Source organism: Salarias fasciatus, chromosome 7 (assembly GCF_902148845.1).
Source record: "Salarias fasciatus chromosome 7, fSalaFa1.1, whole genome shotgun sequence".
NCBI lineage: Eukaryota > Metazoa > Chordata > Actinopteri > Blenniiformes > Blenniidae > Salarias > Salarias fasciatus.
The window spans coordinates 28,220,259-28,244,065 of NC_043751.1; the positions used below are offsets into that span (position 1 = coordinate 28,220,259).

The 23,807-nt window shown below is 43.8% G+C and overlaps 1 protein-coding gene across 1 annotated transcript; it reads left to right on the forward strand.

The window, feature by feature from the left end:
* Window positions 1–11,060: 11,060 nt before the first annotated feature.
* On the forward strand, window positions 11,061–22,597 carry LOC115392153 (malonyl-CoA decarboxylase, mitochondrial-like). The gene is given in 7 exon segments (XM_030096684.1): window positions 11,061–11,584; window positions 11,587–11,654; window positions 16,213–16,325; window positions 16,442–16,598; window positions 17,024–17,176; window positions 21,643–21,857; window positions 21,859–22,597. Coding segments are annotated over 7 exon segments (1,509 nt in total). The 5' UTR covers window positions 11,061–11,109; the 3' UTR covers window positions 22,187–22,597.
* The last annotated feature ends 1,210 nt before the right edge of the window (window positions 22,598–23,807 follow it).

Consider the following 23,807-nt stretch of genomic DNA (forward strand, 5'->3'; position numbering starts at 1 on the left):
GATTTCCTGGAGACAAAAACCGGCCTGCCGGCGCTTCGGAGCATCGTTAAAGCTAACTATACTGTTAGAACCCGACACCTTCACAGAAGGCCAGAGGAGACTGCATGTTCCTAAAGCACTGAGAGACACAGAGTCATAAAGTCAAGAGGGTCACAGCTCAGGAATGAGGAGCAGGAACTCACACTTGAGGAGTCAGTATTATCTGAAGGTAACTAATGGTCTATTTTACTTGTGGAGTTAATAACAAAATACACACAGGGTATTGAAGAGTGACTAATCTTTTACTTTCAAATCATCTTTGGCTGCAGACCGCACAGACACCCCACCCCAGCAAGCTAGCCAGCCATCAAGCCATTCCTGGCATTATCAATTAGTGATGGCTGATATGATCTGTCGCTGGCAACATTTGTCATTTTAGCCGCCGGCGGTGACAGCTTCGGAGGTGGAGCTTCAAGTTTTAATGCTTTAAACTCATCGGTGCCCAGAAGACAGCTGCACCTCTGTCTTGTGGTCGTGTTTGCATAGTTTTTGGAACTGCAACATCAAAAATATCTTCTCTTGGTGCAAAATATAATCTTTCCGTGTACGTGGTTCCATCGTGATGTTAGATGACACCTACCCCTCAGATCTGATCAAAATGTCAATTGCATGGTGCAAATATGACCAGATGTAAGTCCTTGTTTGTTGCAAATTAATGTTCAAATTTAATCGTATTAATTTGGGTCATGTAACTACATTAGAAAAAGACTGGCAATATACTGTAAAGAAAGCAAACAGGAAAAAGTAAAACTCTCTGTAGTCTGTAAGACTTCGGTGTGTCAGCAAGAGGCCACGCTTGAAATTACTGTGATAAAAAGAAATATGTAGCGGCGGTACAGAGAAGCTTGTGCAAAAAAAAAAAAAAAACTCTTCAATCTTTTCAACAGATTCCACTCTGGACCTCGACTGACCGTTGTAGTAGAAGTGAACGTCGTCGGGGAGCGGCTGGTACTCAGGAGGAAAGTAGGGTCCATTATGTTCCAAGAACTTCCATTTCACCCCATCTTCATACTTCTCCTCCTCCCACCTGGCAAGAAGCACCATGATGATAAAAAAAAAAGACATTAGCCTCCCCTGATTCGCCATGAAGTGTATGAGTAAGAGTGTGTGGTTGTGTGTGTGTGTGGTGTGTGTGTGTGTTGTGTGTTCTGGGCTGAGTGGGCCCAGGCCAGTACGAGATAAAATGAACATTTCTCCACCATCTCCAGCGGCTCTGCTCCTCTTCCTCCTTCTGTTTGATCTTCAAAAGTTTCGCTTCAGCAATCTCTGCCTTCGTCTTCTTGGGTTTTTTTGCCACCGGATGCTCCTCTTCTTCCTTCTTGACCGTCTGGGTTAAAAGGGGGGGGGGCAAAGAAAAAAAACCTCAAGACGAGGATTCAAACACGTTGACTGAACTCCAGCTGACCGCAGAATCAGAGGTGTTTTTACAGGATACAAACAACTGCTAGAAAGCGATTTCACCTTATCTGTTCTCTTTAACTTCTTTTTCTCAGGCTTCTTGTCACCTTCTTCACTGTGGGGACGTTTCTTCTTCGTTTTCTTTGAACTGGAAAAAAAAAGAAAACACCAATACATGTGTACCAATGTTTTAAACGTCAGATGTGTGTCTCACGTCTGGACTGACTTACGGAGGTGAGTCGTTGGATTGTGAAGTCCCTTCCAGGGGCTCCTCTTTAACTCGCTTCCTTTTCAACTTCTTCTCCTCGGCAAAGTCGTCGTCCTGTGGTTCTTCCTTCACGGGCCGACTGAGGAGGAGGACAGAGGACAGTGGCAGGCCGATTCTCGCTGCTTCTTAAAATCCTCCCACCCTTCTTGAAATCCAATTTATCCAAGGTGAACGACGTTTTCAATTTCACTTCATTTGACGCAAGCGGGAACCCATTTCATTATATAAAGACTTGAACAAAACGTTATCAAGTGTTTGGTTTTTCTCATTTCTAATCAGATTTGACTGCGAAATAACCATTAAAAAAAAAACCTAAATAAAGCCTAATGACCCCTTTTTCCACTGTTGGCTTCAGACAGAATAAAATTGTACCTCAATGGGGAGAAAAAAAAAAAAGCGCACAATGACTCAATGACCACAAGAAATCACATAATTGTGGTGATTATTGAAACAGTAATGAGAACGACATAATTACAGCAGTCAGAAACAAAAAAATAATAATTACACAACTGCAAGCTTGGATTCTCTATCAGAGTGAAAAATTGATGGGTGGCTAAACGGCCTAAATTAAGAAATCAACAAATTAGAGTCACCACTGCTAATAAATGGCAGCGCTCCTCATTTCTTCACATAACATTTAGTTGGGTGGAAATGGGAGGAAATGCAAAGCGCTGTAGACTATAATTGTTAAATTGGCTAACTGGCTGGCAATTAAAAGCCACTATAGCAGCAACTGCCCGGCGCGTCTTTAGAGGAATAATGTTCCTTGTGTGCCCTCGTACAGTCCGACTCCTCGCGGCTTCAGAGCGGAGGTAATGAGCCGGCGGCGCCGTTCTCGGCTCCGTGACTCCATCTGGTCTCTGTGGCTAATGCTGCATGAGCTTAGGAGTAAAATAAACCTGGAACCTTTAAGGAGAAAAAAACTAAATAAATAAAAAAGGTTTTTGAAAGGCTTTGATAAATTTAAAAGAAAACGCTCAATGAAAAGTCTGTATTTCACATTTATGTCTGAAAATAGTGTTTTTTCAGGAACACTTCCTGCAGTGAAACGGGCGGTTCATGATCTGTACTCAGTGGCTTAGCTTTCGGTTCAATCTTAACTTGCTTAGTGCTCTTCATTTCTGTCATATCCTTTTTTTATTTCACGATCCCTGAACTCAGGAGTGTCAGACATATTTTAGTTGATTGGCCACATTTCACCTCGAGCGGGCCGGACTGATAAAACGGCGGCAGAATAAACCTTAAATTTATACTTTAATGTTTTTCATGTGCCATGTGTCTGAGTATGCATTTTGAAAATGTAATATACAGTATGTTTCCACAAAACTAAACAATGAATACCGAAAATTCTGACAATGTCAAACTAAAGCCAATTTTACAGATAGCAGAAAACGGCCACCACGGAGGATCGACCTGCAGAAATCTCTTGATTGACACTTGGTTGTTTGGGTTGGTTTGGTAAAAGTGGAATGCTACAGCTGGTAGCTAAAGGTAAATGAGGTGAATAAAAAGGAAGCCCACTATCAGAAGCAAAGCTGGTGAAGTGTTCCTTGAACTTCTGACAGGATCACTCTGCTGTCGGCGCACACGCCATGTTAGTTAGTAGAAAACAAGACAAGGTGGCTGCAGGATGTCATCACTGACCTTTGAAAGATTATTTCCATAACCAAACATCACGTTGTCATTTTAATTAGTTTTTGACCTTTTGCCAATTTATCACGTCTAAATATTTTGCAATGCAAACAATAAAAATGGCCTTCGCGCATTTCGCTGACAACATGCACAAGTAATAAAGCAAAGTACCAACAGACTGAAGAAGCCACAGCATGATCCCTTTGCATGTTTTGTTTGTCAACTGTCAACCGACGGGGAGGCTTTTAATGTGACAAGCAAATACAGGAACCCCAAAACCAACCTGCGGGCGCTGCAGTGTGTCGTTCCTCAAGGAATTACTGACACGGCAGAGTTTGCAGGAGGGAAACTGTTTGAACACCAGGTTTTTTTTTTTTCCATCCACCAAAAAGCTGAACACTTTGGAGGCGCCTTTGTCTAACAGTGTCCTGTTCTCTCAATTTTTTTTTTTTTGTAAACCCTGCAAAACTAAAGGTGCACAGAAGCCAGGCCGCTCAGTTCAAATGCCCCATGAAAACAGAAGTTCTTTTTTTTTTCCTTTCTAAAGATATGGCACCACTGAGCAAAATCCATAAAAAGCAATGGAAAAGGGGGGCGGGTCACTGCGTCCATTGACATTTACGGTTCGTGGCTGTAATGGCCTTATGTTTCCTCAGTAACCCTGCTATCTTTATTGTGGGGCTCAAACTGCCCCCCTCCCCCCCCCCCCCACCCACACCCACACCCACACAAAAATGATCAAAAGTCAAATTATCTTTTTTCTGAATGACATCTCTTCTGAAATGTCACTCGTTACATTGGCTAGGGTCAAATCAACATCTCAGAAACAATCCACTGACGGCTGTATGGAAGCGCTGCTGTGAGGCAGATTCAACGCAGCGGGCCTTTGGCCACAGTCTTCCATCCTGACAATATCCTGCTGAGCGCCCGGCCACTCAAACCGCACATTCTCATTTATTACTTTCCTGACACGCCGGAGATATTTGTCTTGGGCGCAGAGTAAAATTAATTTTCTGTGAGACAGCTTAACATATTGTGGGAAATGGAAATGCTTCTGTCCGGGGCTCTTGAACATCACAACACCAGAATTAATTTCCATTACCTCAGGAGGGAGGAAGAAAGAAGAAGAAAAAATAGATTTCTGACACCGCTGTGCTGGAGCAGCTTATTATCTCAGTGTTTTATAGCATACAGCTGGATTGCCATAAGGATTTTCATGCCTACCTCTCACTGATGGCTGATTCCACGCTCTCTTTCTTGGGCTTCTTGACCTAAAAGGAAAATATGAATTCAGGAATTCAGCATAAAATATGCTATGTATCATTTTCAAGATCCCAACATTATAAAGTCTTCCCAAATCAACAGGGAAAATGTGAAATCACAGCATCTAAAGTGGCTCTCAAAGAGGGGACGTCAATAAAGTTCTAATTAGTTAATTTACTGGGAGGTAAAAGCTGCAGCTGATGATTAGCAGTTTGTCCCAGTTTGACATCACGGTGATTTTTACTGCAAAAAATTTGATCCTAAAAATTATTTTTAATAGATCCATTAACAAAATTTTTGCCTTGTCGCCATTTCCAGCTTTGAACAAACTTGTCACATAGATTTAAAAGCACAACCATTCAGGTGCTCCAATACACGTGAACATACTTGGCTTAAGTTGTGGGAATAAATAGCATTGAGGTTACCGACTGGGACAAGAACATACTGTAGCTGCGGCAGCCTGAGGCGGGGGTCAGTGAGCAACACAGGCTGAAGTTTCCGTCCTGGTATTTGACGAACGAAGTCCAGGCAGGGAAGAGTTACTGACAGACTCACATGACTGCTGCAATCTCTTTGCTGGCCACGATAATACTGGATTACCACTGAGGTGTCCCAACATTGGGTCACACTAATAAGAATATCTGATTAAATTCTGGCTTTGCAGTTTTGTTTTGTTTTTTTGCAAAGAGAATGAAAATTGTCCAATTTACCTTCTTGTGAGATTTCCCATTATGAGTCGTCACTGTAGATATAGTTGGCTTTGTGCTGCTTGTCAGGCTGTTAAGATAAGGACAGGGATGACCATGAAGGAAAACAAAAGGGTTTGTAAAAATTCTGTATTTTTGTAACACACAGAGTTGGGAAAATACAGAGAAACTGAACAGAAAGAGGCATTTTTCCTTCGTCATTTTAGAAATGAATAAAAGAGCCGCTAACAGACAGGTTGAGCTGCACTGTTATTAAGGGATGGCTTAAAGGCACGATGTTCGACTCATGCCCCTGTCTGGTTCGGGTTTCAAATCAGACAACACAGTAAAAATGCCACCAATCCGACAAGCAACATCCCTACAACTCTGAACATTTTTTTTTCCTCTCAACATGACCTTTCCTACCTTTGGGGCTGGTTGTGACATAAAAGTGAGTAGCAATTACTTCCTGGCTATGTCACTTTTTAAAAATTCATAAATCCAGGTTTTGAACATCCGACTGAGGCAGCACGACACTGAAAGGACGATCCAGTTTCTCTGGAAAATTAGGTCCACGAGTCTCCGAGCTGAGGAGGACAAGCTGATCCTTAATCAGTGATTCAGTGAGTGTGCCATGAAATAACATGAGGCTAGCTGTCACAGAAACTGCCTGCTCTGCTGCCAGTGGTGCTTACAGGTGTCTATTCATCTCGCTGCTCTCATCAATTACACAAGCCAGTGACAGATCACTCTGCATTCATTTGTCTGCTCACATATGCATGGTAATAAACGCATCAGATATCAAAGTAAATTAATTTATTCATATGAAGATGGAGTACCCACTGTACTCACTGAAATGAATGCATGCGCTCCATGCCAGCGGACAGCTCAGCCAGCGTGGCTTTCTGTCGCTTACTACCTCACACCTACCATACGGTTTATTAACAAACATATATGTTGGCATATTTCTGATTAATTTGTCTCCACAATATAAATAAACACAGGTTCATGCACAAATCACAAGCTTGATATATTCTACTCTGGTCTGTTGAGCAAATGTTGCTGCACTCTGGTCACATGTATATATTTTTTATCATCACCGATCTGAAACCGACTTCACAATGACATATGTGTTTCTCATGATGAAGTGATAGTTAAACTGTACATGTTAGCTGCTTTTCTCCACCGCTTCGTTATTCATTTTTCGTCCCCCATCTCTCAGCACTCACCTGCTCTTGACAAAATCTCCAGCAGCTGCACTGTCACCATCACTCAGCTTCTTCAGTTTTGTGACTTTCTTGGCCTTCTTATCTCCCTTCGGGTCCTTCACTGTACCCATGTCTCACCAATATTTAAGCTATAAAAAAATCAAACAACAAAACACGGATTGGAAGAGTCGGGTCAAGTTGCATTAGTCAGTTTACGAACCACAAGTCCTCAGCGTGCGGAGTTAGTCAATTAGCTAGCAACGCTTTAGCCACTAAAATCACATTGACTGCAACCGCAACCAATGCAGACCACCAAAGTAATAAATACCTGGCGAGCATAAATGCCTAAGGATTTTCTTACCGCGTATTCTCGACAGATATCAGGTGAAAAGAAAACTTCGTGTGGTTCCGAGGGTTTAACGAGCGGCGAACAAGCGTCTGCGTAAGCGCGATTCTGATTGGATGAGCTTGACGTATCGACGTGATTCCGTCATCTGTTTGCGGGCGCGCGGGACGTTCACCGCCAAATGAATTCCGCGTTTTTGCGTCCAAATTGACTGTTATTTCTGCATTTTTAGGGCATTCTTCTGGACTAAAATTCACAAAATTTGGCGGAAAATCAGGCCTAATTATTTTCTATGAAAAGAATGAAAAAGTCGCCACCTCATAGAAATCATTGAATCTTATTCACTTATAATTTACATAGCGTTTCACATATTTGTGTCTTATAAACGGTTTGTGTAACAAGTTCGTGATTAACAGCCACATTAGCACTAGGCTGCCATTGTGAGGTTTTTCATAATTCAGCTCATTAATGTTTTTTTTTTAATTTGTTTATCTTGTGGAGCAGTAGATAAAGTACTTTTTTAAACCACCAAATTTCTTCAATCTTGTTTTTTTTTTTTTTTGTTAAGATTGGACACTATAGATCAGAATAAAACATGTTTAGATCACCATGAGATAAATGCTTCTGAGACACACATATGGGGCCTATCCCATAGTGAGACATAAAAGCAACCGCATCCATCTGGATCTGAGGTCCGACCATTGGTCAAATCCTCACCCTGGAAAAGACTTTCCCGGGGAGGCTGAGGACTGTGATCCCCCTACAGTTGGAGCTCACCCTCTGGTCCCCCGTTTTAAAGAGGGGAAACACCACCCTGGTCTGCCAATCCATTGGCACTGTCCCTGACCGCCACGCGATGTTGCAGACATGTCAGCCAAGACAGTCCCTGCATATCCAGAGACTTTAGGTATTCGCAAACAGTGATGAACAGTTACGTGTTACTGTAATCCCATTACTCTTTTCAAGTAACGAATACAGTAAGGGATTACAATTGCAAATAGAGTAATTAAATTACCATTACTTTCCTCAAAGTAGGCTGCGTTACTAAACCGTGATTTTGTTTTGGGGGACTGTCATGTGGAATGTTGTATTAGCGGCACAACATCAGTAGTTGACAATCATATGATATACACATGTACTTATAGACATATAATCCACATTTCCACTGCGCAGCTGGTGCCAGTAAACAACAGACATGTGTAGTGATGAACAGACATCGTGGAGTGGGAGAGAGCAGGAGAGAGCAGGGCTACTTTGATGTTTAGAAGTACCGACATTACTTTGCGTTTGACTCAGTAAAAGGTGGGGAGAAAAACACTGCATCCACTGCACGGAGCATGCACAGCACAAGAAAAGAATGCTTCCATCAACAGTGAAAATTCCACCTCGAACCTGAGCGTGCACTTTGCAAATTTGCAAACGAAACTCAGTGAGGAACCCACGTATAAAACCACTGACATACCAGACCACACCCCGACTAGGAGAACCTTCAACTTTATGATCATGATTTCATATGATGGAATATGCAAAGAATAGAATCAGGCAGAAAGGCCTATTGCTTCAAAGTGTATTCAAGTTGTACATCATGTTTTTGAAAAGTAAAGTAATAACTTTTGACAAAAACTGCTGGTGAATCTCATCTACCCCTTGCCTTGCCACCGAGGAGCTCACCAACCACTTGGGTGACTTCAGTAGTCTTCCTTCCAGGTCGCTCCAAACTCCTCCCAGACTCCAGGTTTTGGCAGTTCAGGGTGGAGTATGTTTTTTTCCCCCCATTTGTATTAATACTCAAATGAAATCTACATTGTGATCCAACAGCAAGTCTATTTTCAGTGCACTGATACGACTGATGGGAATTTAAAAATTTTTTCCGGCATCCAGTCGTTCAGTATAATGCCACCATAGATGTTATTGTTACAAACTTCATGTTTTTGCCATTGACAACAGAAGTGACTGGTCCCACAGCAGCTTCCGACTGACCAACGGCACACTTCTTCGTTCAATGGAACAACCTGTGCCAGAAACCCTTGGGCCTGTTGTCCTTGTGGCCCCTCTGGTTGTGCTGTATTTTTACCAGTGTCTCCAATTCTTTGTGCTCTTTCTTTTCTTTGAGCACTACGGTCTGTGCAGCTGCGATTGTACTCTCAGTTGCTGTCAAATCATTAATTCCAGCGGTTTTTCACATGTGCTAATACAGCCGTTTTGCCACACAAATCCTTTGTCTCTTCTGAGACATTCTTTTTCACCACATGCTCTGCTTTCTTTCTCTCTTGTGTGTGTGTTTTTTTTTTTTTTTTTTTTTTTTTTGCCTGAATGCTTCCAGAAGCCTCTTTTTTTCTTTTTCTTGGCCTGGACTGTCTCGAATAAAATTCTGTTGGCTTCCTCTAATCTGATCTTCTCAGCCCGGAGGGAGTTCTGGAAGGACTCCTTCTCAGTCTGGATGGACTCCATCTTATTCTGGAGGGACTTCTTCTCTGTCTGGAGGGACTCCATCTCAGTTTGGATGGACTCCATGTTATTCTGGAGGGACTTCATCTTAGCCCGGAGGGAGTCCCTCTCGTTCTGGAAGGACTCCTTCTCAGTCTGGATGGACTCCATCTTATTCTGGAGGGACTTCTTCTCTGTTTGGAGGGACTCCAGATGGACATAGTCTCTTCTTAATTGCCTTTGAGTTAAAAATATTAAATCATTGATGTCTCAAAAAAAATTCCATTGGGTTGTTTGGGTAAAATAATTCTGCAAATGCAATACAAAAACATATTTTACCTCAAAACTGAACACAACAGGTGTCAGGTGACATGGATTGCCAAAAATTAAAACCAGATTCAGAGAATGTACAAATCTGACATTATATTATCTTAATGTTAAGTCGTTGTCAAGGTTTGAAAAATGTAATAAATAAATGGCATCTGGTTAAAAAAATTACAAACCTTATACATGCTAAGATATGTGCCTGTATAGCTGCCTCCTACATCTGTTTAATCAAATACAGGTGAAATAAATGGTCATACATTTTTGATCTAATTTTTCACTTTGATTTTATTCATTAATCTCATGAATGAGATTCAGCATATGCATAATAATGAGTTCCATTAAATGTTGAATCCCTGTGACTCAGACGTTAGACAACAAAATGAACAACATTAATGTGTGAAATGGGATTGACCACCTTTTAATGAATATAAATTTAAATGAAAGAGGGGGCTGATTATTGCCTGATATGATTTTGTTATGTTGGTGCCAATAACCTTGGTGTTATTATATTAAATAGAATAGAAGCATTTTGCTGCACAGATGTGTACACTTTCAAATCTAGTCTGATGTCCTGGGTAATGTATGAGTAGCTGAGCACAGTAACAGATCTGCCTCCATTCCATCCACCATTGTTTCTGCATCATGCTCCCTCCTTTATCCCTCTAATCCATAATATCGCTATTTTTCTTTTTTCAAATGATCCCTTCTCTTCTTCATGTGGCTCACATACCTTCTTCAGCATTATTGCAGTCAATCAATCATGCAACCAATTAGTTTCTTTCAGTCTAGTACACCCGTTGAAAGCCATTTGTTGACATATTTTATTTTTGTTTACTAATGATGTGTCATTTTGAAATGAAAAACTGGAGCTGAAGACAATTTTTGCATCACTTTTTTTTTTTACATGTAGGTACAGCGGTTAGTGCTCCTGCCTCACAGAGTGTCTTGGGTTTAAATACTGGTTGGGGTTTTCTGTGGAGAGTTTGCATGTTCTCGTGTGTGTGTGTGTGTGTGTGTGTGTGTGTGTGTGTGTGTGTGTGTGTGTGTGGTGTGTGTGTGTGTGTGTTTCATCTGGGTACTCTGGTTTCCTCCCACAGTCCAAAACCATGCATGTGAGGTTATTTGCCCTAAACTGGCCCTGAGAGTGAATGTGAGTGTGTGTGTGGTTGTGAGTTTCTGTGATTGTTCTGTGATGGACAGGTGACCTGTGGAGTGTGTACACTGGCTTCAATGCCTCGCATGGTGTTTTTATGTGATTTTGTGGATTTCTGGATGCAGGCTGCTTTACAATTTTTTATCCTGAAGCTTTTCTGCTGTTTCGCTGTGAGTAAACATTTACAATGGGCATGCAATCAGATTGCATCTTTGTGCCAACATGAGGCGGATCTATGCAGTGCTGCAGGCTTCCAGAGTGATCTTTGCTCTGGGTTCTGTCTCTTTAAGACCCGGAAGTGCTCCTTCCTGTGTGTTCACTGGTCGCGGGGTCCAAACAGACAGCTGAGCTCCCCCCCGGCCATGATATCCCACCCTGTGATCCGGGCTTTCCGCAGCACTGTGAGCTGCTCCTGGAGACGCCGGGCTGCCCTCCAAGTGGCCCTGAAGGCCTCGGACGTCCGCAGGCGCTGCTACTCCGCCCCGGTCCGCGGCGCCGTCTCGGGCATGGAGGAGATCCTGTCCAGGGTCGTTGCACCTGTGCCTTCATACGAAACGAGAGACAAGAGCCCCCCTCCTCCGGAGTCCAACAGCGTGGAGTTCATGCAGTTTTACAGAACTCTGGACAAGGAGGACAAGCAGGATTTCCTGGGGAAGCTGTCGCACGACTTCGGGGTGGACCATAAAAACGTGTCGGAGCTCGCAGTCAAGCTCCTGGACACGCAGCTCCGAGACTTGGCGACCATTTTGCAGGTGGAGGACCGGCTGCGGTACAGTTTGACTCCGCGGTACAAGCAGCTCTTCAGTCATATAAGCCGGGTGGAAGGTGGAGTGAAGTTTTGGTGGATCTGCGAGCGGACGTGCTGGAAATAATCTCCTTCAAGGCTAGCGAAACCCCGCACATCAGGGTAATAATGCTTTGTTTACATTTTCTACGGGTGCCCGCTTGACTCAAAGTAGTGCCATTCGCGTTTTTGTGAACCTGATCTGTGTGGATACATCGAATTTACATTACAGCACTCGATTATAACCATCTTCGCGACTTACGAAACGACACAGGGCGATATAAACAGAGCCCCTCGCTCTGGCCCCAGGCCCAACACCACGTGGTTTACATTACACTGCTTCAGTGCCTAAGACCTTTACCCAGTTTGCCTCCCTTTCCTGAATGACATAAATGATACCTCTATATTTATTTCCTCTTATGAAACAGCCTGGGAGGAGCCTGTTGGCACAGAAGTGTCAAACTCGGTTCTCTTAACATGTTCTGCATATCTTAGTTGGAGAGATCACCTTGAAAAGCTCATCACAGCTGTTCATGGAAAACTCTAATACAAAAAAAGGACCCCTTAGTAATGATTCATCCTATATAAAGAGGCAAGAACTCCTATGCTGCAGCTACAAAGAGAACAGGATGAATATAAATCAGGCATGTAATAAATGTTTCTGAATGAATTTGACAAAGTTACAATAAAACTTAAATAAAGAACAGTAAAAGTGTGTGTGGGGGCGGAGGACCTTCCATCACACATGCATGGCTCACATGGTCTTTACGCTCTTAATATCACATTGTGGGCAACTTATCTTTCAGAAGCCAGCCTTATGTACCCCACTGTTCAGTCAAATATAATTACAGTTTTCCATTCAGTTCTCCTCTGCTGTGCGGCAGTGTTCATGCATACCACAGAGTAAGTGTGAAATGTCTTTTTCAGTTTCGAGGCCCACTCATGTTTATTTCTTCCGCTTTGTTTGAGAATACAAATGAACTCGGTGAGGTATTTTAATCCATGACCCTTGCTGAAACTCCATGTGTGGTTCACAGTGAAGTTCGAAGAAGCTTTATTCACAACAAAATCTCAACATTTTAGTGTTTTTCTTTCTTTTTCTTTAAAACAAGTTCTTAGTTTAAGGAATCAGTATATTTATTCAAGATACCACTATGCCATTTTCCACTTTATCCAATTAAGGGTTGCAGGGCAATGCAATTTATCCAGCTAACTCTGAATGAATGCAGGTCCCACCCTGGACAGGCTAGCAGTCCATCACAGAACAAGGACAAAGACAACAGACCACCACACACAATTTCACAGTCACTAAATAATCTTAAATGTGTTTGGACCGTGGCAGCAAACAGCCGTGTCCTGAGAGAACCTGCATGCACACATGGTGAACATGCAAACTGCACAGACAAGATAAATGATGATCGCCTGTTTCATTTGTGCACTGAAACTGCTTGCATGCGAGCAGAAGCCCTCACAGTGTGCATGGGTTGAGTTTTCTCTGGGCTTCACGCCCGCTGCCAGCTGGATCTGCATTCCTTTATGTTTGGTATTGAACTCTCGCTGATTTGGTGGTAAACTGGATTTATGAATCGACCTGGGCTTCAGAGAAAGACTTGTGTTCTGGAGAAAAGCCGTTTGTGCGTCACAGGCCACCAGCTGCTCTTTTATTGATGCTGTGAGGGGAAAAGACTGCGGCGTGCGATGATGTTGATACAAAGCATTGAGAAAAGGCTGTAATTGCTTAACTGTTTGTAAGTCCGATCCAGATAAACTGTAATTTCCCATCAGATATAAATTAATCTGTAATCAATTACTGTGTAACTCACCAATCTGGTTAACAAAGATCATATTTCTGCCATCCAGTCTTGTGATGCTGGTGAGAAGAATACTTTTTAAAATCATCTTTACAATCACTTCTTCTACATTTAGTTTCACTCCAGGGGAGAGCAAAGTGTGTGTGTGTGTCTTTAACCTCACAGTCCCACGTTATCAAATTGTAACCACTCTTACTAAATATGGGTTTTTGACCCTGACTGCACTTTCAGCGAAGGGCTTCTTGTTTCTCTTTTGCTGCTCGATACCTTTATTTCTTTTTCGTTTTTACATGCTGCGAGGTAGTTCAGTTGCATTTAATCTCAATAACCCAGGCCCGCAGAGAGCTTTTGTAGCTTCAAAAGGTCTAAGCTACCCACGGAGCTCTAACTTCTGCTCAGTGTTAGCAGAACTTGGTCTTGGTGTTGTCTGGCGATGTTTGTCTGTTGTTATTGGCAGAATTGATTGAGCTGAAGGTGAGAAAAGGTCTGGGTAAATACAAAGCTTTTAGTGCTTTTATTAACGGTGTGCGTCTTTTCCTGTGGGCGGAACAAGCGAGCAGTCGTGAGACGATGATTATAATTAACTGAAACCTCTTCACACAAGGATAACCAAGCTATTTTATATTTGCTGAAGTTTGAAATTCACAAGGTCACTATCGCTGTGTTTCTTTCCACAATAGATTAGTTACTCTTGATTGGGTGATTCATTCTTGATTTTACTTTTCTCCTCTTCCACCTCCAGGCTTCACACTCATGTTGCCCACAAACTGAGCAGATGAAAGATGTCGAGCAGAGTCCTGCATGTCATTTTAGTCGGCAATGCATCCGCGAGGCTATTTTTTCCCTCAGACGTCTAGGCTTACGAGTGGCATGCGGCCCACTGGAGTAAAGGTACTGGCACACTCTGCGTGAACCTGCACACACTGGAGCGGGTTCGACCCTGCGTTGACAGGCCGAGACTGTCCAGGCGCTGCGGCCTCAATCAGTCTGTTTAATCACTGAAAACCTCCAGCTCAAGGTGGCCGAGGCCGTATCGGCTCTCGGCATCAGCGGCTGCAGCGCCGCTCGGCTGGAGTGCCAGAAAGTACCGGTTTATTTTCCTCCGAATGGAGGGCAGGATTTTCTTCTTTACCACTTCCATCCTTTCCTCCGTCCCTTTCTTCACCCGGGCCCTTCCATTTCTAAAGACTTCATCTTCTGCTCGGTCAATGGAAAACACCCCTCAGTTTGACCTCCCTTTTGTGTGGGTGAGAATTGGCTGCAGCTGCCGCGTCCTCAAAGCTGCTGCTGATGCACTTGGTTATTTATTTATTTTCAGAAATGGGGAATTGTAATTCTTTTTTTTTTTTGGACATTGTAGGTTATTTCACCTCAGGGCATCTATGAAGTCCTGGAAATACAAAATACACACTCATACACTGTGCTTTCCAAATATTCACTCCCGCAGTGCAGACTGGCGAAAACACTCGTGTGCAGGTAGATGGACAATAAGAATGTTTGTCTCCAGGATGTCATGACTCCCAGTCCAGATTCTCCCGAGTTGAAAGTCACCCGGAATAGCAATCCAGCTTATGTTTTCTCTTGAAAAATCGTCATGTAAACGGAGACGAAGATGTTAACTGGACGGAGACGGTCCTCACTGTCCTCAGTCTGTTCCTCAGATCCTGTGCTTCACTGCTAAAGCTGCCATCGCCCTCATGCCTCTCCAGTAAAACACACAGCCCGTTTTACATTCAGACCAATACGGTGTAACTTCAAGGAGTGATTTAGATTTTTGCTGAACTCGCTCTCACTGTGTTTTTTCTGGTTTGATTTTTTTATTTTTTTTTTTTACTCAAGAGGATTTCTGAGTAGTAAAACCTAAACCTCAGAGCTGAATAATGCAGGATCTGATTCATACAGGAGGAGAGGAATTTCCAATTTGCTTAGTTGTGAATTTGATGACTCCTCACTGAGGATTTCAGCCTGTGGCTTTCACACCACCACTGTAGTTGTGTTTGTTTGTATTAGTTATTATCATGATTGACAAGGTGGCATTAAAGTGGAGCCCGAAGAGAAGTCATCCTATGGAACAGCCAATATAAGCTGTATTTATGTGCCTCGGTGTGTGCACCACTTGCTCCTGTTTGTGTGTTTGCAAGAGATTTGCTTTAAATGAAGTCTGACCTTTGCTGGAGGACGGGCCTGCTTTGAAATGGCAAGTTGTTTATTGAAGTGCCCCTTCTACGCCCATTGCAAGCTCCGACAAATCACTATTCATAATGTGAAAACATTCAAACAGACACCCAGGAGAGCGCAGCCGGCACGCTGTGGAAGATGGCCACGGAGAGTTGTTCTTTTTGCCTACAGCCAAAACTCAGTAACTTCAGCGTCACTCAGTAAGACAGAGTTTATGAGTTCTCTCAGTCGAAGAGGGCGGGAGGCTTTGCAGTGTCCGTTCATCCATTTCTTAAAAGGAGTATAAAAGCTATGATTTCTACAGAAAATTGAAATTGTGTTGTTCTTTGAACCCCTCCAAACATTATTACACTGAAATAACATTCCTTACAGTGCTTTCATAACAGAAGATAGTGAATTCTATGAACTTCATTTGTTTTTTTCTTTTTTTTTTAATCTAACCTTTTATTGGTATTTTCTATTAGATTAAAAAAAAAATCTTCTTGTCGTGACATTACAGTAACACATCCTTCAATCAGGATCTCACAAATCAGAATGATTGAAACATATACAGCTGTTGTAACCTTTTCCTGTTAATCAGATTTTCTTACTCTAACATGGCCCCAAAAACAAATGAAAGCAAGAGCTGGGATTTTGCTATCCGGCTTGAGGTAGACTGTAACATCTAAGGACTCAGCTTTTTCCTCCCACAGGATCTGAACGCCACGCTGAAGAGTTTGCTTTCGGAGTGGTTCTCCGTTGGTCTGCTGCGACTCGAGAGGATCACCTGGCAGTCGCCCTGTGAGATCCTGCAGAAGATCAGCCAGTAAGGCTCCTCCGTGCGACCGTCCGCCTCACTCATCCTCAATTAGAAGTATTTATAGTTTTGTTGTGAATGACACATGAACACAGTGAGCGTACTGACCGTGGCCCGTCCTCCAGGTACGAAGCGGTGCACCCTGTGAGGAACTGGACCGACCTGAAGCGCAGAGTGGGCCCGTACCGACGCTGCTATGCGTTCACGCACGCCGCCATGCCGGGGGAGCCGCTGGTCGTGCTGCACGTGGCCCTGACCGAAGACATCTCCGACAACATCCAGGTGAGGAGCCGCCTTTGTTTCACTTAAACCACACCTTCCAGCTTATTCACACATCTGGGATTTGCAGCTGGGCCTCCGGCCCGGCTGACAAATGGATCATTTCGATGTGAAAACAACACCCAGACCTTTAAACCCGGCGTCGCTGTGGGAGAGGTCTCCGAGGGGCTCACTTCTCTTTCTGCTTGTGCTTCGCGAGAGGAAACGGCGCCTTTGACAACACCTCCATTCGAGAATATTTCATGGTGTAAAACTGCGAAATGATTTCCACAGCTTTGCTTCAGCAGTTTTCAAATAGTACACGAATCCTGCCTCGGCTTCAGCTGTGCAACTAAGAAGGTACAGAATGACTTTCTACATGGATGAGCGATGCACAAATTCTCTTTTGTGTGTGTGTGTGTGTGCGTGTGTGTTTTTTCTCCACCCAGAGCATCGTGCGTGAGTTCGCTACCCTCGACTCGGAGGAGGACGTGAATAAGATAAATTCAGCCATTTTCTACTCCATCTCCTCAACCCAGGCCGGCCTGCAAGGGGTGGACCTGGGAAACTACCTCATCAAAAGAGTAGTGCGGGAACTGCAGGTGGGGACAAGAGGGATTACAGTATTTTGGGAGGCAGATGTGACAACTAGCAATTTCTTTTGAGAAAGACTATTTCATATAAATAAACGAAAAAAAAAAATCATCACTACGCATTTTAAAAATACCAAAATTCCAGTACCTTCCAGTTCATAAGTGTGTAAATGGCAGCTGATTGGACTCTTAAATACACATTTTTACAAATTTCTCAGATTTTACCCGGACTTGGTTTGCATTTGCATACATTCTGGTATAACTTAACCCTTTATAGGACTGATGGCGAAATACTTTTACTGTAAGGTGTTATTAAAAGATAGAAACAAGAATGTAAAACGACATGATTCTATACACATAAACCTGGTAAAGTTTAAAACTTCACCAAATCATATGTTTTCCAGCTATTGTTAATTTAAAATTTGATCACAGATTTTCTGTCCCACTATTGTGTTATTCGTTATAAACAGTACCCGGAATATAAAACTACAGTGCTGTATTCTCAATAAGCGTTACGATTAGTGAGTCAGTATTTCTAGTTAATTGATTAATTGATGAAATAGTGACCCAGCAAACTAATTTATCATCTCACTTGAGTTTTGACTAAAAGCAAGCACAGGACTACCACACTGAAAGGAACAATTCTAGTAAATCTCAGCACAAGTCACACATTTTAACTGTACACATTAGCCACATAACTCGGAGATTCTTGGTACAAGCAAAGGACGGACATGAAAATTCCGTAAGGAAACAACAACGCTGATCACAACTACAGCTTTACAAACACAATAATCACATAAAACTTCCAAATAATGAGCCTAAGAAATAATGTAAACTCATTAAATCCTTTCACTTTATCTTATAGGCTTCATACATGCAAAATATTAATTTTCTCATTTAATCTGCTGAAGCTTTGAAGAAAATATAAGTAACCCTTTGAGGTCCTACAGAAATGTTCAGGTGAGATAAAGCCAACAAGGATGATCTGATCACAGGAATCTATGAAGCACTCAGTGTGCAGAGAGGTGTTTGAAAACCGTCTCATCCCTGTATAATGATATAATCAGTTCTTATCGTGCCGGCGCACGTGACTCATGCAGAGATACGGAGCTTCTTCAGATCTCTTTGTGGATGACGCAGTGCTTTGTGTTCTCAGGTGTTAACTTTCAACCGAGTGTTTGTGCACTTAGAAATGTAAGAATCTCTGTCTTTTTTCACGAAGCATTTTCACTTCTGTTTTATTCTCGGGGTGGAATCATAAATCTCCTCCTTGTTTTGAGGCGCATGGATGCATATCCACATAAACAGAGCGGCGCTGGCTGGATAGGCGGTAATGAAATCCCATCCATCCCTCTCAATAAGCAGAGAAGAGCTCTTCATGTGAGGCCTCTCCAGCTAGCACTTGGTAAATGATTGGAACAGTGAATGGAACATCAAAAGCCTCTCTACCCAGCAGATGGGAAATAGCCCTTTATAGTATTTCTCGTAAAAAATCAGGTTTAAGCTGCTTCCACTTTATTTGGTCGTATAGCAGGACTGCTTCGATTGCCACCAATAATTTACTTATTGGCATGTTTGTTAATGGAAGCATGGCTGAAATATAGTTTCTGCTTGTGTTGGACAGTATTGTGTTGCTTAAGCCATAAAGATTAATATTTTGTATTTTGGTAATTTTTCTAATTCAACCATAAGAGGTGAGATAAGTTTTAGCTTCTTAACATTCCCTCCTACAAAATTAGTGATGCTGAAAAATGAGTTTAGGTGCATAATAACATTTTATGTAGACACACTCAGGCTCAGACTGGCATCCTTACCAAAATAAACAGCACCCACTAGTGGCCCAACATGAAACTGCATGATTTTCAGCATATTCTGCTGTTTCCGAGTAAACAGACATCTTTCTCAAAATGTTGCTGTCCTTTAAGTGCGAAACGTTTCTGAAACTGAAGCAAGCGTTACGTCATGCCAATGAGCCTCAGACTCTTCATTTTCATTCAAATCGCCTGACTTGAAAATAAGAGTCCTGCGGTCACGATGGAGCAAAATGAAATAAATAGAGTCGGAACAAATATGATAAATTGGAATAACTAAGCTAAAGAATAAACAGAATAAGCCACGATAAAATCTGTAACGGCTCCAGTATGGGGCAGTAGACAGCAGCATATAGTGACGGCCAGCGAAACAGCAGCAGTTCACAGGTTGTTACTGTGATTAAACGTTGTTTAGCTCCCTGAACGCCGCTGAGCTGTGCTTCATTGCTGTTTTACTGGCAGTGGTCGTGCCAGTGATGCTGCCTTCACCAAGAGCTGGAGAAGCCGCTGCACTGCCGCCGTCCCGATCCAGACGCCTGAACCATGAATCATTAGCTTCCCGTCCCCACAGTCACAAAAATCAACTTGCAGGCATTTTGTATTGTTTCTAATACTTCAGCAGAGCTGCTTTAACAACCGTCCCCTCATCATTCAGAGCATTTTCCCCATAAAATGTATCCGGAACTTACTTCATCTATCCTTCAGTTTCCTATAGCACCTTTATTATTGTTTAATTCAAGGCTGCAGGACCTGGCACAAGTCCCAGGTTTCCAGTGCCAGACAATGTCCCATAAACCACCTGGGCAATTTGGAGTTAACAATTAATCAAGGCAGTTCCTTATCAACCCTTTTGCAACCTTAATCCTGTTTCCCATGCACGCTTTGGTTACATGAAAGAGTTGTTTATCGCTGAACATTTCTAATTTTTTCACTCAATAATTAAAACCCTACTATTTAGTTTCTGTCGTTTGCAGCAGCGTTCAAAACAACCGGCCTGCCCTGACTATATTTCTACATTTCTGTACGATTTGGGAAAAGTTAACTTCTGTGTGACTTTCCAACCTTTTCTACCCGGAGCAGCTTGTGTGTGTGTGTGTGTGTGTGTGCGCGCCGTGCATATCTTTTATGGGCCGAGCAGGAGCCATCCCCGACCCTGAGAGTGTAAATGCGATGCTCTCCCTCCGAGGCTACACAAAAGCACACTTGTATTCCGCAGAGACCCCGGTTTCTGACAGGACTTTACCTTTACGTAAAAGGTGAGCGGAGGAATAGCGCGGCCACGCAGGGACTGCTGCCATGATGGATAGATGATAGAGCGGAAAGGAAAAGGTCAGAGCCGTGAGTGAAGGTGAAGGGAGGACTTGTGGCTTGTCTTTGGAGATTGGGCCCCGGAGCACAGTTCGGCCGAATCCCTTCCTCCCTGTTCTTTCCTGTCACTTTCCCGACTGCTTTCATCCTCGTTTCCCGTCGTTAAAAGCGGAGGTCAGAGGAGGAAAGGCAGCATCATGACATCGTCGAGTGAGAAGAAACACACACGGCGAGTGTGAGGCTGGATTTCCGAGTGAAGAGAGCGTAAAATGAAGGAGAAAGAAAGGAAAACGATGTTTCAGCGCGAGGCAGACAGACGGCGGCGCGCCCCTCCGGGGGTCGTCTGACACTTCCACTCTCATCTGCAGCCTCTCTCTTGTTTGACTGCCACATCGCTCCGTCACTTATCAACTTAGACACCGCAGCGCCGAGATGGGCTGGGGAGAGGAGGGACTGGATGGGTTTTTTTTTTTTTAAATAAAAGCAGAGGGGCAGCGGGGTGGAAGAGAACCCCTCAGTCGGGTCGGCCGGCTGGGTGGGCGAGCGGTCAAAGACGAGACAGAGACATGGGCAGGACGCAATTCACAGAGAGGACAGGTATTAAAGGTGAGAGTGCAAGAAAGTGAGGAGGAGGAGGAGGAGGAGGAGGCAGAGGAGCTCATCCATCTCTATCACAGAGGCAGATCGCGGAGCGCTGGAGTTGATTTGTAATGCCGTGTCTGTCTGGAGAGCTGAAGGCCTGAGCAGCTGCCGCAGCACTAAGGAGAACACTTCGTTTGGGCTTTGATGCCGAGGCTGAGCGTTGCTCTTAAGTGTTTGCGCTCTTTTTTTTTTCCCTTTACATTTCTGGAGTTATCAGACGTGTGAAGCTTCTCATCTCTTTACCTGATGTTTTCATCCACAGTTTTTTGGAAATTGTGTGTCTGTCCAGAAATTCATTTTTATGAAATATTCCATGTTTCTGTTGCCTTTGCTGTGGTTGTTTGTTTGCCTCATTCTTGTCAAAGGCGATGCTTTCCAGACACCTCACAAGATTTCTTTAAAAAAAAAAAAGTATGACTCATTAACTTAAAGATAAACTGATCACAGCTTATTGATCAAAGGTCGAGGCCACCATGATTATATGACTTCTTACTGGCACAATATCAGACACATTTACTCCTACAGAAAAAGGTCACATTAGGTGTTAATAGCCTGAAGAAGAAGGCAGTCATAGTGGTGGTGGAGCTGATGTGTGTTGCAAGGAGCAAACCCGTACCCAAGCCCAGACTCAAACCGGGGATCTTCTCTCTGTGACTGAAAGTGCTAACCACTACAACACTGCAAAGTCTGAACATTCCTCCTCCTGTCCTCCAGAGCGAGTTCCCTCACATGGCCCAGTTCTCCAGCCTGTCGCCCATCCCGGGGTTCTCCTCCTGGCTGCAGGGCCTGCTCAGCCAGTACAGGAAGGAGGGCCGGGGCTCCGACCTGCTCTCCGAGCAGGAGTGGAAGGAGGTGGAACAGGCCACCGACTCGGCGCCGGGGACGCCGGCCGTCGACGCCTTACGGAAGCTGATCTTCACCAGCGAGTGGACGCTCGGAGAGACTGTCCAGCATCCTGGAGCCCGTCCTGATGCGCCTCTGCGCCTGGTACCTCTACGGCGAGAAGCGGCGAGGCTACGCCCTCAACCCGGTGGCCAACTTCCACCTGCAGAACGGCGCCACCATGTGGCGGCTGAACTGGCACGGCGACACCAGCCCCAGGGGAGTGGCCAACTCCTGCGGCATCATGGTGAACTATCGCTATTTCCTGAGCGAGACGTCCAAAAACAGCGCGCTGTACCTGCAGAACAAGGTCATCCCTGCGTCGGAGCAGGTGATCGGACTCGTGTCCCAGTTTCAGAAGAACAGCAAGTTATGAGAAAGTGATGCACTGACTCCATTCTTTTTTGTTTCTGCAGGTTTGTTTGCACATGTGTATTAATTTTCAGTCAACATTAAAAGTTTAACATTAAATCCAAAAGGAAACCTCAGAGATCCTGCCGAATAGATGTCAGTTGATATTATTGACATTCAGATCCGACGGGTTCTCAGGTGACGTAACTCACCCCATCTGCTGTTTGCCTCATTAGATTTCTCGCCGAAGCCGTTTGATTTTGTGTGAGTGATTCCCGGGACAGACGGAGGCTAATGAAGCACGAGGCCTCTGTCAACGCCGTAGCATGTTCTCCTGTTACAGCGGGAGCGATGAGGGAGTTCTGCCACTGCAATAAATGATGTTCAGATTCTTCTGCTTTGCTCAACTGCTGCAATTGTGAAGAGTGGATTTTATCTTGCTTTTTTCTTTGTTGTTGTTGCTTTGTTTGGTTTTTATCTGCACCTGCTGTTACTCTCTTATTCCCTCCGAATCTCGATACACAGAGGCATGAAATCGCCAACTGTAAATATTATTTCGTATTAAATAACTCTGAACAAAATTGGATTTCTATCCGCATGTATGACTGCCCGTCTTTTACAGCTGACTGTGCTCGCTCCCGCCCGGCGGCTGGAGCCTCCGTTCAGGTTATTTTGCTGATAATTTGGCCTCACGTGCAAACACATCCAGAAGCGACGAGCCTCTCCGGGGGCCCGTCGCTGATGTTCTAAGTGCTCCGAACGGGGCGCCAAGCAGGCTCATATCAGCCTACATCCCATTGTTGTGAAATAATGTATCACAGCAAGTTGACTGTGAAATTACATTTTATCTCTCCAAGGAGCCAAACTTTCTTTCCATTTTTTTTTTTTTTTTTGCACCCTCTATCTCCAACGCGGCCCCCCCTTTTCTCGTTTTTGCCGCTCTGTGTCCTAGAAACTAATGGAGTGAGAAATAATGTTAAAGTAAATGGCGAGATTGATGGTGTTCAGTTGTGAAGAAGGGGGAGGAGAATAAAGAAGCATAAAAAGGACAGTTGTTTAAAGGATGTCCTTGAGAGACACTTTGAGAGTCTCTGGAGATACTGGTGACAAGGCGAGACCCATACATCTCCAGGCTCGGGGGTGTGTGTGAATGGGGACACAGACAGGAGGGGGATGGACACTGTGGCACGGGTTGCAATAGAAACCTCTTCACCTGCGGTTGGCGGGTGAGCCGGGGCTGGCACTGCGTCACCTCTGCTCCGGAGTGACCGGCGGCGGCGACCATGAAGCAGGCGGGGTCAAAAGTCACTGGCATTTAATCATCAACTCCTTCCTAAATTATGTCCTATAGTGAAAGTAATGACTTTTTTAAAGTAGTAAGTCAGGTATTTCCCTTGGACTGAGAAGACAAATTGCTCACAAGGCGAGCAGTTACAGCTCTGAAATTGATTTAAGGATACGTGGAGTTGAGCTAAATGAATTGACACAAAGCTCCCCGGCGGAGGATATTCAGAGGACGGGACCGTCCGTGGCCACGCGGCGGATACTCAGGCTTTTAATTGTTTTAAGAGGTAAATAAATGATAGATTGCTAATCAAGTCCACTGTTTAAGCCCTAAATGAGACTAATTTGAAAATGTCTTTGCA